This window comes from Portunus trituberculatus, chromosome 19, assembly GCF_017591435.1.
Source record: "Portunus trituberculatus isolate SZX2019 chromosome 19, ASM1759143v1, whole genome shotgun sequence".
Lineage (NCBI taxonomy): Eukaryota > Metazoa > Arthropoda > Malacostraca > Decapoda > Portunidae > Portunus > Portunus trituberculatus.
In genome coordinates, this window is record NC_059273.1 from 8263449 (window position 1) to 8275000 (window position 11552).

The following is an 11552-nucleotide window of genomic DNA, read 5'->3' on the forward strand; positions in this document are numbered from 1 at the left end:
TGGGTTTCACATGGCCGCCTCCCCTCGCCCCACTGTATACATCCATGGTTCTATTTCTGCACCAGACAATATCGGTAAGACGTCATTTTATTTCTATGGGATATCCCTTTTTTTCTACGTCACTTGTCGCCTTTTTGTAAAGACGAGCCTCACATGATTCCACGTCAATACTCCTTCTCCCCTCTCCTCTAACCTCCTCCCTCTCCCCTCTCCCCCCCTTCCCTCTCCCCTCTCCCCTCCATCCCTATAGCGCCAGTTTTTTGCCATCTCTCGGCAAGTGGAAATTGATTAACTGATTCAGTAAAGAAATTTATTTTATTTTCCGTGCAAGTCCGCTCCTTTTTCACCCACTTTGTACCTCTCCTGCAATGTTTGCGGCTCGCGGTACATGGACCAGTTATGTTCTTTCGTAAAATGATTCATCTTTTTTCCCCGTTGTTGATTTCAAATAGCGATTTTACACGGCCGGGCGGGCGAGGCACAGATGTACTTGGTGACTCTTAGCTGTTATTTATCTGTAAGTCTGGCCGTGTCTTCAAGATGTCAGTCCCAACATGCCATCTGCACCAGCACCGAGCGATAACTTCACCCTGAAAGAATGGAGCGTATTCTTACGGGCGCCAGATATATCAGGAACAACCTCTGCCATTCTACTTTTACATCTCCCTTCCGCTCTGACATTGGCGTACCCGTTTCTGCAGATGAAGCCTTTTTGCATCTTTTCTTATCTTCCTATTGCAGCGCCCCCCAGCCAACCCCCTCCCCCTCCCTTCATTCTCCCTCAGTTCTCCCTCTCTCCCTCCCTCCCAGCTCTGCCCCGCGCATGTCCTCTTCTCTAATATTTTCTCCCAGACTTCTGGAAGTCCTCCCATTGGATCCCGGCGAGGCAGGTGGTGGTGACGGCATTCTCTCTCTCTCTCTCTCTCTCTCTCTCTCTCTCTCTCTCTCTCTCTCTCTCTCTCTCTCTCTCTCTCTTTCTCAGTGCATTGCTTATTTCTGTAATCTCAGTCATATTTATCTTGAAAGTCAAAATGAAGAAGCTTATTTCTTAAACTCATAATGTCCTTAGAGAGAGAGAGAGAGAGAGAGAGAGAGAGAGAGAGAGAGAGAGAGAGAGAGAGAGAGAGACTTGTAGTGAAGGCGATTGAAACCAAAGCGAAGTAATAAACTCTTGTCTTTTGTTTATATTTGTCAACATGCTGTGGACTGAGGGCTGAAGACAACAGAGGGACGCCCCGCAGCTGACACACCCCACCCCCTTGCTTCCCTGTGTCCCTGAATACTTCATATCCGAGCCACACTGTCCACTCTCGCTTGACCCAAAGATATACACGAAAACTTAGGTAATACACAATGCTTTACTACTTGCAGATGGATAAGTGGCGAATGAGTAGATGAAGGAAGATGAAGAATAAATGGATTGGTGAGAAAGAAAAGTGATAATGAATAGAGGAAGAAGGATAGTGAACAATAGACGGATAGAAGGGGAGAGTTTGTGAATTGGAAATAGACAGAGGAAGGAAGGATTAGAAAAGTCTCCCTCAACTAAAGAAAATCTACAGAAAACGACCATTTCGTCCTGTCACCTGCAACTGATTTCATTCCTTTAATATTATTGTGTGTGTGTGTGTGTGTGTGTGTGTGTGTGTGTGTGTGTGTTGCGTATTTCGTTCTGTCCTGTATGTTTGGAAAGTGTTCAGGAAAACTTTATACCCGTGAGGTCCGTATTATTAACTAAGACGTATGTTGTTAAATAAGACACATCCTGAAAAATCTTGCCCTCTTGAAAACTGTATCTTCCTTTTAGAACTGACTGTGTGATTGTGTGTTTACTTCATTACGTAACCCTGAGGTGTGTGAGACAAGGCAGGCAAGGCAAGCTGGATGACGACTAAGGTGAAAGCCATTATATTAATCGTAAGACAAGCTGAGGATAGTGACATGGCTGCGGCGGCTGTCCGACTGTCTGGCTGAGAGCTGTCAGGGCGTCGGTGTGTGGCCATCACGCTCCCCACCCTCAGTCCCCCTCCATCCTCACCCAGCGACGCCTTCCTCCCGGGGCAACCTGCCTTTGTCAGCCGAAATTGAGCGTCGGTGCCTCGCTGTGGGAGGTCGAGTCGAAACCATCAGTCTGTTGGGAAATGAAGGCGGTAGAATGTCTGTTTGTTAAGTGGGGAGCGAGGCGGCCGCTGGGAACCCACTCCTTCACCGGGGAAACACTCAGTAACACAAGGTCAAGTTGGGAATCTGCTGCTGCTGCTACTGCTGCTACTACCGATGATACTACTACCGTTTCTACTACTGTTGTTGTTGCTGCTCTCTTGATGTTCACGCTGAGAGCACCAAGGTTACGCTAAGAGCTTCTTGTGTGTGTGTGTGTGTGTGTGTGTGTGTGTGTGTGTGTGTGTGTGTGTGTGTGTGTGTGTGTGTGTGTGTGTGTGTGTGTGTGTGTGCGTTTTCGCCGCTACGTATGAATATTAAAGACGGTTACTTACAAAACACTACCTTGGCCTGGTCACTCACAATTCATTCCTGTCCCCGCTCCAGTCGCAGACCTCGTGCCTGAGAGAGCCGCCCCTTCCGTGCCATCCCGCCCTGACGCAGTGTTTGAGCAGACAGAGGGGCGGGACGCAGGGCGGGACGCGGGACCAGCAGGAGGAGGCCTCTCTGGAGAATTCGTCAAAGTTCTCCGCTGAAGAAATGAGAAAACTTGTGTAGCTGTTTGCCGGATAGCGGGATGTTCCTTTCCAGATGTTGGTCGAGAAAATAGAGTTGATCCCGCTGCGACCCCCAACAGAAGTAATAGTGACCCAGAGCGGCGCAGGGAGGGAGTGAGGGAGTGAGTGAGGAACCCTGCATGTCTGGCCGTCTGTCGCGTCTGCGGCCCGTGTGTTGTGTATTGTGTGTCTGTCGATGCATAATGGTTTCTGTTGTTTCTTCCGACTTGTGTTTGTTTTTATGTATACACGCATGTCCTGACACACACAGAGAGAGAGAGAGAGAGAGAGAGAGAGAGAGAGAGAGAGAGAGAGAGAGAGAGAGAGAGAGAGAAAATAAAACAGAAAAACAACGACCTGCCTTAATCCTTCCTCCTTTTCATCTCTACTAAAACCATTTCTTTGCACCTTTCACTATATCCTTACATTCTTAACCCTTCAATACTGAAACACATTTTTACCTTGAGTTTTGTGTGTGATTAAACCATTTCATTTACATTAGGAAGGGTCTATGGAGGTCAGAAGATTAATCGCCAGAGTTTACACTATTTTAATCCCCACATAATTTCCTGAAGTTGTATGAAATCGCCAAATAGTGAGCAGGGTGTATATGAAAACATGTCATGGTACTGAAGGAGTTAACCTCTTATCTACTCCTAAGAGCTAAGAAATGCATGACGTAACTAGACAAACACAAAACCATTGCCAATATTCCCAGATACTCAATTAGGAGGTTGAATAAGAAAGCTTCCTCTTGCTATGCTGGAAAACACGAATCAGTCACGAGCGCCGCGTCACTTCAATGCCCAAATCCATTAAGGAGGTGAGACAGATGAAGAGGTGAATGATTAGCATGCCACAGGGATCTAATTACAGGAGTGACAGAAGAGTGGGGAGAGAGAGGACCTGGTAGTGATGGAGCAAGAGAGACTATAAAGAAAGGACTGGAAGTGGAGGGAGGGACGGGTTGAGGGAGAGAGGAAAGGAGGGAGGAAGGGAGGAAGGTGGACTGAAAGTGATGGAGAGAGAGGGAGAAAAGGGAGAGAACTTGAAGTGATGGAAGGAGAGAAGGCCACTTGAGAGTAACTAGACCAGAACAGTAAAAGCCTGAGTTTCCTGTACAGAGAGAGAGAGAGAGAGAGAGAGAGAGAGAGAGAGAGAGAGAGGATAGGGGGGAGGGAATACTAGGAAGAAGAGATGGCAGGGAAAGGGTAGGTAGGAATATATATCCACTTTCAGCCTCCCACATCTTTTCCTTCTCCTCCTCCTCTATCTCCTCCTCCTCTTCTTCCTCTTCTTCTTCCTCTTCCTCCTCCTCCTCCTCCTCCTCCTCCTCCTCCTCCTCCTCCTCCAGGCGGCAGTTCTGAATCCGTTGCTAGTGCTGTGTTAGCCGACTGCATTTCTTCTCCAGTGAGGTGACCCCTTTTTGCCGTCCACCAGCCGCTGGGCACCCGGCTTCAGTATATCTTAACTGTGAATTTCTCGCTCCCCGTTGACTGTAAACTCTTTGTTGAGCCCGGGTGGTGCCGGGAAGAGGCGAGGCAACGGGAGGCGAGGCGGGAAGAGGTGAGGTGCTGCTACTTCTCCGCCAGCGCCCGCTATCCTGTTTTCCTGAGAGAATTAAATGTTTTTTCCTGTTCCCTTGAGTCGCTAGTGTGTTTCCTGCCAGGCTCGAAGGATCTGCAGGAAGGCTTTGTTCTCCTCGCCTTTCCGTGTGTGTGTGTGTGTGTGTGTGTGTGTGTGTGTGTGTGTGTGTGGGGAAAGAAAGAGAACGTTTGATCTTTTTTCATGTTTTTGTTTTTTCAGTTCTTTTCTTTTTCCTTTTTTCTTTCTTTTCTTTCTGTTTGTTTGGCACGCGCGGCCTGAAATGATTAGAGAGTGCCCGGGATTCGAGAAAGTGCGACTGTTTCTCCTGTGACGTCTGTTTCTGAGCCTCCTCCTCCTCCTCCTCCTCCTCCTCCTCCTCCTCCTCCTCCTCCTCTCCTTTTTATCGGTCCTTTCCTCCTCCTTTAGGATATGTACCTTCTGCTCGGCTTTTCTCCTCTTCTTCCTCTTCCACCTCCTCTTCCTCGTAGTCGTCGTTCCCATACTACACCTGCTCTCTCTCTCTCTCTCTCTCTCTCTCTCTCTCTCTCTCTCTCTCTCTCTCTCTCTCTCTCTCTCTCTCTCTCTCTCTCTCTCTCTCTCTCTCTCTCTCTTTCTATCTCTTATCACTTTCGTATTTTTTTTTCATGTTTTCTCAGCATTTCCAAGTTTCCTCCTCGCTCCTCCTCATGTTTTCTTTTTCTTTTTTTCACTTCTCTTTGTTCTTCCTCCTTTTCTTCCTTCGCACCTGGTTTCCTTGGACAATTGTGCGTTCCTTTGTCCTCCTTCCTTAATTATCTAGCGAGTCATTGGCTGTCGAGAAGCGCTAATTGCTGGTTATCGCTGTCTGGGGCGGGGAATACTGGGGGAACAGTACGTGAGAGAGGGGGAGAGATAAGAAAGGGAAAGGGATATGGTTGTGTGTGTGTGTGTACTGGGACGCATTTTTTACCTTGAGATTTGTGTACGATTAGACCATTTTGACATTAGGTAGGGTCTATGGAAGTCATAAAATTAATGGCCACAGTTTTCACCATTTTAATCCCCCACATGAGTTTCTGAAGCAGTAGAAAATCAATAAATAGTAAGTAGAATGAATATGAAAACATGTCCTGGTACTGAAGGGGTTAATAGGTAAGGGGGCGTTTTTTCAAGATTAAGATAGATTAATGGATCAATACGAGTAGCAGAACTGTAAAGAAAGTCACGGAAGGAGACAAATGTGTGAAAACAAATAAGAAAACATACTTTTATGATTGATCGAGAGAACCAAAACAAAACTGACCGTAAGAGGGCAAAGTCCGTCTTGAAAGAAGGGCAAAGAAAGGCAAGTCACAAGTAGGAATTTAATTGGTGAACGGGACTATTAACTGTAGTGCGTCCTTACAACAAGCACTCAAGGAACAAAAGAAACCATTGAGCCACGCACCAAATTCCCTCCAGTACCTCATCCACACAACTCATCCATCTTTAGCGCATATCATACAAACGGAATACTTAAACAGAGAGAGAGAGAGAGAGGGGGGGGACAGGAGCACCAGATGTCGGCGAGGTGGCAGGGAAAGACTGGAGAGACAGAGAGAAAGATAGAGGCAGCGTGTTAGTGTTAATGGTTTTGCCAGGTACCAAATGAAGACGTGTGTGTCATCTCCTAGCAAGGCTGCAGAGGAGGGCTGGGAGTAAGAAAAGTAGCAAAAGAAAGTAATACCAACAGTTGAGGCAGAAGGAGGAGGAGGAGGAGGATAAAAGTAGTAGAAAGAATAAGACCAAGAGTTGAAGCAGGAGAAAAGGAACAAGAGCAAGAGATGGAACAGGAGAGGAAGAGAGAGTGAGAGAGGGGTAGAGTGGGAGAGAGCGAAAACAAGGAACAAACACTGGAATAATGGTTAAGCGATGACTGAGGACGGGAAACAATGGACTCGACACGCTGTACACGGCCAGGGAAGGAAAAACAAACGAAAATCTGGAAGAAAACGCTCAGGGGAAGGAGAGGATAAGAAAATAAAAGGAAAAAATCAGCAAAAAAAAAGCAACAACAAGCGGAGTTTACCCTCATTGAAAAACGAGCTGGGGGTGATATTCCATTTTCTTTATCTCAGTACCAGGGCGAGTAATATCAGCCACTCGCCTTTTTTGTGCCCCATTTCTGTTGGCCCTGAATGACCCCATGATGCGATTTTTGTCGATTCGATTCCCTCTCTCTCGCCCTCTCAGTGGAGAATGCAGCGGCGGCGTGTTAGGGCCGCGTGCAGCCTTCCCCCGGCCTGGAACTACTTTCCGATACTCTCCTCCGCAGGACCTCGATGATTGTTCCGCGACGTATTCTGGCCCATACTCTGAAACACTTCCGCGCCGCGCCTTCACAATTTTCAAAGGGCTCTAGTTGAAGTGACACGGGTTTTTAAGGATGCTTCTGTAATTCTAGTAACATGTTAACAAGTTTCCTGCATTATCAATAGGACAAATACTCTTCAGAACTTGGCTAAACGTTTCTGTAGTCTTTGAAAATGGTCGCGGTGAGAGAGGGAAGCGTTTCTGAATAGGGTCTGTCCCAGTACACAAAGGGGAAGATAACATTCATTTTCACTCTGTGCAGGATTCCGTGTGTTCGTTCTGAGGCAGTGAGCACTCGTGAGGAAATGCATGTTCCTCTCATTACATTCATATTCTTAACCCTTTCATTACTGGGAATCATTTTTACCATGAGTTTTGGATGTGATTGGATGATTTTATTTACATTAATGAGGGTCTATGGAGGTCAGAAGATTAATGGTCCAGATTCTTAACTATTTCTGATTCCCTCATGAGTTTTTGAAGTTGTATAAAATCGCCAAATGATAACAAGAATAAATATGAAGACGTGTCATGGTATTGAAGAGGTTAGACTATCCTGTGTTTAACTGTAGCGGGAAATAAGATCATTGTATCCATTCCCCTCTTCGTCATTACCTTTACCAGTTCTTTAGCATTTACTCTATCTGACTGCAGCGAGAAATGGTTATTGTATCCTGCACTGTTGTATCCTTCCCTTTCTTTTTCATTTGCCAGTTTAGAGTCTTCTGAATCTAACGATAGAGGTAAATGAGATAATTGTACCCTGTATCCTTTCCTCTCTTCACTTCCCTCTCCTCATCGCTACAATTTGTGTGAGAAGAGTAATTTGTTGCCCGTTCTTCTGGGTGAGGCGCTCGCTGCGAAACACCACCGTCTGACGCACGTTTCATTGCAATACATCACGACACAGGCTATGTAGTGCACCGCGGGGACTCCTGGCCGGGTCTCGCAGCGGCCACCAGTGATGTATTGAGACTAAAGAAGCGACACTCACTGAGAAACGCAACAATAGGGAAGAAACAAAACTGATGGTGATACTTGGGTTGTTTTGTGATTATGAAAGTGTGTGTGTGTGTGTGTGTGTGTGTGTGTGTGTGTGTGTGTTTGTTTGTGTGTGCGTGTTCCTTAATGGCTTACACCTGTGTCAAATTGTTTCTGATGGCAGACATGTCCCGCTGTGTCTTGCCATTCTAAATATTTTTGGAGAGAGAGAGAGAGAGAGAGAGAGAGAGAGAGAGAGAGAGAGAGAGAGAGAGAGAGAGAGAGAGAGAGAGAGAGTACAAAAATCGACTTCCCAAGGCATATACCAATTTGTCAAAAGTCAATTGTTATTTTTTTCCTGTTTTCTCTTCTTTTCTATCTTTTATCCCCATCATGCTAAGCAGACAGACCCAGATTCCATGTCAGGTAAGTGTCAGTCTGTCTGCGTGTCTGGGTCCGCCTCTCGTCCATCGCTGCTTCATGTGAAAGTATTCGAGTTGACTCAGAATCAAGTTAATCGTTAGAGTTTAGGTGGAAGTTTGCTGAATCGCTCCCTGGCTTGTTAACGACTGCCTCCCATGCTTGTCAACTCGTAATTACCAAGAGTTTGAACACATGCACGCACATGCACACGCACACACCCTACCTGTTTCTGTATTTCCATCTTCCTATGACTTGTTTTCTATCAAGAGGGAGGTTTCAAGACATTTATCCCTTTATTTCGGCTGACCCTTTGACCTGCAAGGGGATTGGTAATTAAGTAAGCCTTTTTTTTATTGCCTTTTGCCAGTTTTACTTCTTACATAAACACACACACACACACACACACACACACACACACACACACACACACACACACACAAGGACCTCAATATCTCAGCACTGGGACGAGTTGTTGCCGTTGTCTCCAGAAAAGAAAGGGATTAAATCTAAATGGGGATTAATTAGTCTAGATTAAACACATGCTTAACTGCAGCGATACATTAGCTTATTAAAGTTACTTCACCACCTTAGCCCTCCTCCTCCTCCTCCTCCTCCTCCTCCTCCTCCTCCTCCTCCTCTTCTTTCTCTTCTTCCTCTTCCTCTTCCTCTTCCTCCCTGCCACACATTCCTCGTTCGTTATTTTAGCCAAACATTTAATTAAACGTATGTTATCTTACGCAGGGGTGTCACTTAATTTAGAGGGAATTAAGGGCTAGATGCCAGGTGCGTACTAAGGTTGTTGCTGGTTGTACTGGTGGTGGTGGTGATGGTGTAGTGGTGGTGGTGGTGGTGGCGAGGATTTTGATGAGTAATGGTGGTGTTGGTAATGGTGTTGTGGTGACTGATAATAAGTGATAACTATGGTGAGGATAATGATGATTGGTGTTGCCTGTGGTTGTGGTAGTAAGTGGTCATTGTAGTGATGATAATGATAGTTTAGTAAGGGTGATGATAGGCTCATAGTAATTACAGTGACGAGTGATGATAATTCTGCTATACAATATGGAGATAAATTGTCACACACAACAATGACAACTCTTCGTGTATTTATCTTATGTTAAGCTTCACACTAACATATCTGAATATAACGGAGATCAGAAGATTTAAGGACAGTCTTCACTATTTTGATCCCCACATAAGTTTTGAACCTGTATAAAATCACCAAACAGTAACTAGAATGAATATAGAAACGGGTCCTGGTACTGAAGGGTGTTAGAATAATTTATCAAACTATCGTACCCCCAGTGGCTTCAGCTCTTCGTGTATTTACCCTCCGTTAACCTTCACACTAACCCTCACACACTAACACATCTGAATACAAGAGACGAAACAAGACAAACCTGGGCAGTGTCACGAGTCAACTTTTAGCCTGGCAATGAGAGGGGGCAGCACCGCATGCACTCCATCTGGTGTCGCTTCATGTAATTAAAACAGGACGCACTTGATTTGCAGTCCCCGTCGCGCAGTTCCTCTTTTTCCTCGCCAAGCCTCGTGTCAGGGAAAAACAAGCGCTGGGGGAACAGGGATAATAGTATAAGCGCTTAACATTACAACTGCAGCCCGCGCCAACATTGCTCACCCGGCGGCGCGATATGTATACGTACATGCAGTGGTGCTCAGACGGGAGATGTAAAGCAGGAAAAGTCAACGAAATACCCTTAGGACTTTGCATAAACGACTTACAGCGTCCCTCCGTCACATGATACTGTAAATGTATAGTAGTGGTGGTGCTGGTGGTATAGTTCTACTACTACTACTACTACAAGAGAGAGAGAGAGAGGGGGGTGGGAAATTAGTTAAGTGGTAAATAGAGAGTTACCTTGCTCACGACAAGAAAAAACGAAGAAACGAAGGAAGGAGGGGAGGAAGGAAGGAAATACGGAAGAGGGGGGAAGATAAAAGAAAGGTTATGAAGGAAGTACCCCACAAACCTAGAGAGAGAGAGAGAGAGAGAGAGAGAACACAAGACCAAAAAACACTTGCAATTCTCGGGAACCGCAAATGATGACAAGCTGGATGATAAATGAGCCAGCTAAACTTAAAAGCTCCTTTAGGTTGTGGACGCGAGGTAATGCCGCCCGCCGCGCTGCCTTCCACAACTCACCGCCAAAGAGATTTTAAGCAACGCCTCGCAACTTTGACAACGATGATCCATGAGCTAATAACACCCTTGATTTATGGCGCGAGGTGTAGCGATGACGATGATGGTGATGCTGGTAGTGGTGATGCTGGTGGTGGTGCTGGTGGTACGAGATTCATAGATAGAGAGGAGAAACAAAGAAGGTGATGAATAGTGGCATTTCCTTCCTTCTCCTTCCTTTTCCTTCCTTCCTTCCTTCCTTCCTTTCTCTGCGTCAGGACATTGATGGATTCCTGAGAAACGGTGAATGTTGGTATGTGTGTGTGTGTGTGTGTGTGTGTATACTATCGGGTGTTAAGAATTCTGGCAACTTATGTGTATTGGGTTCCCTCAAGGCGTGGAGGTGTTGACAGATGAAGGGAAAGGAGCGCGTAGATAGCTGGCGTTGTATTATGTATATGTTATGTTTGTCGCTCTGTATTCTTACCTAACCAGGCGAGTTTTGGTGGGGTTCTTGTATGATTCATTGCTTCTTTGTGTCTGTTTATACTTCTTGTCTTTTTAACGCTTCTTTCCTTCGTTATTTCAATACATTTTACTCCAATTCTTCGTTTCACCCTGTTTGTCCATCAACCCATTCATTCACTCACAAATTAGAAAAGAAGCGGGTGTGAAAAGACAGGAATAAGAAGTGTGTGTGTGTGTGTGTGTGTGTGTGTGTCGTTGTTGTTGTTATGTGACATTTCGATACAGGCTCGTATTCTGAAACACTTTGCGCAGTATACCTCCATCATTTCAGAAGGCTCTAGTTCATGTTACGATGGTTTTTATGGGCTTTTGTACGATTTAAATGACATTAAAAAAAAAAAATTCTATATTATCAACAAGAGAAACATATGTGAAGAACTTGCTAATCATCTCCGTGGCCTTTGAAAACAGTAGCGGTGAGTGAGTTAAGGAAGCGTCCGAAGCTTTCACCCTTTACTTTTAATATGTGATCCACTTCTTTGATTTACGTATGAATAGATTTTTTTAATGCAGTTTCATTCCTGTATTGGCCAAGTAAAACACGTAATTGCTTTGGAATTATATTGAAGTGTTAACCTCGAGTATCGTGACGCGTTTCCATATTCATTCTGCTTACTACTCGGTGATTTTATACAGCTTCAGAGACTCATGTGGGTGATTAGCATAGTGAAGACTGTGGCCATTAATCTCTTGATCTCCATAGAGCATTCCTAATGTAAATAAAATTATCTAATCGTACACAAATCTCATGGTAAAAATGTGTCCTAGTATTGAAGAGGTTAAGTGTTCCTGTATGCGGGCCAGTCTCGCTCTTGCTCCGGGATGTCTCGAAGCAGGTTTCGTAT

General features: G+C 45.3%; 1 protein-coding gene across 1 annotated transcript; it reads right to left on the reverse strand.

The window, feature by feature from the left end:
- Positions 1–252: 252 nt before the first annotated feature.
- LOC123506150 lies at positions 253–2972 on the reverse strand. The gene is made up of 2 exons (XM_045258066.1): positions 2524–2972; positions 253–590 (listed from the first exon to the last, which is right to left on the reverse strand). Exons 1-2 carry the CDS (start codon positions 2970–2972, stop codon positions 536–538), a joined length of 504 nt encoding a protein of 167 aa, XP_045114001.1. The 3' UTR covers positions 253–535.
- Between the last annotated feature and the right edge of the window lie 8580 nt (positions 2973–11552).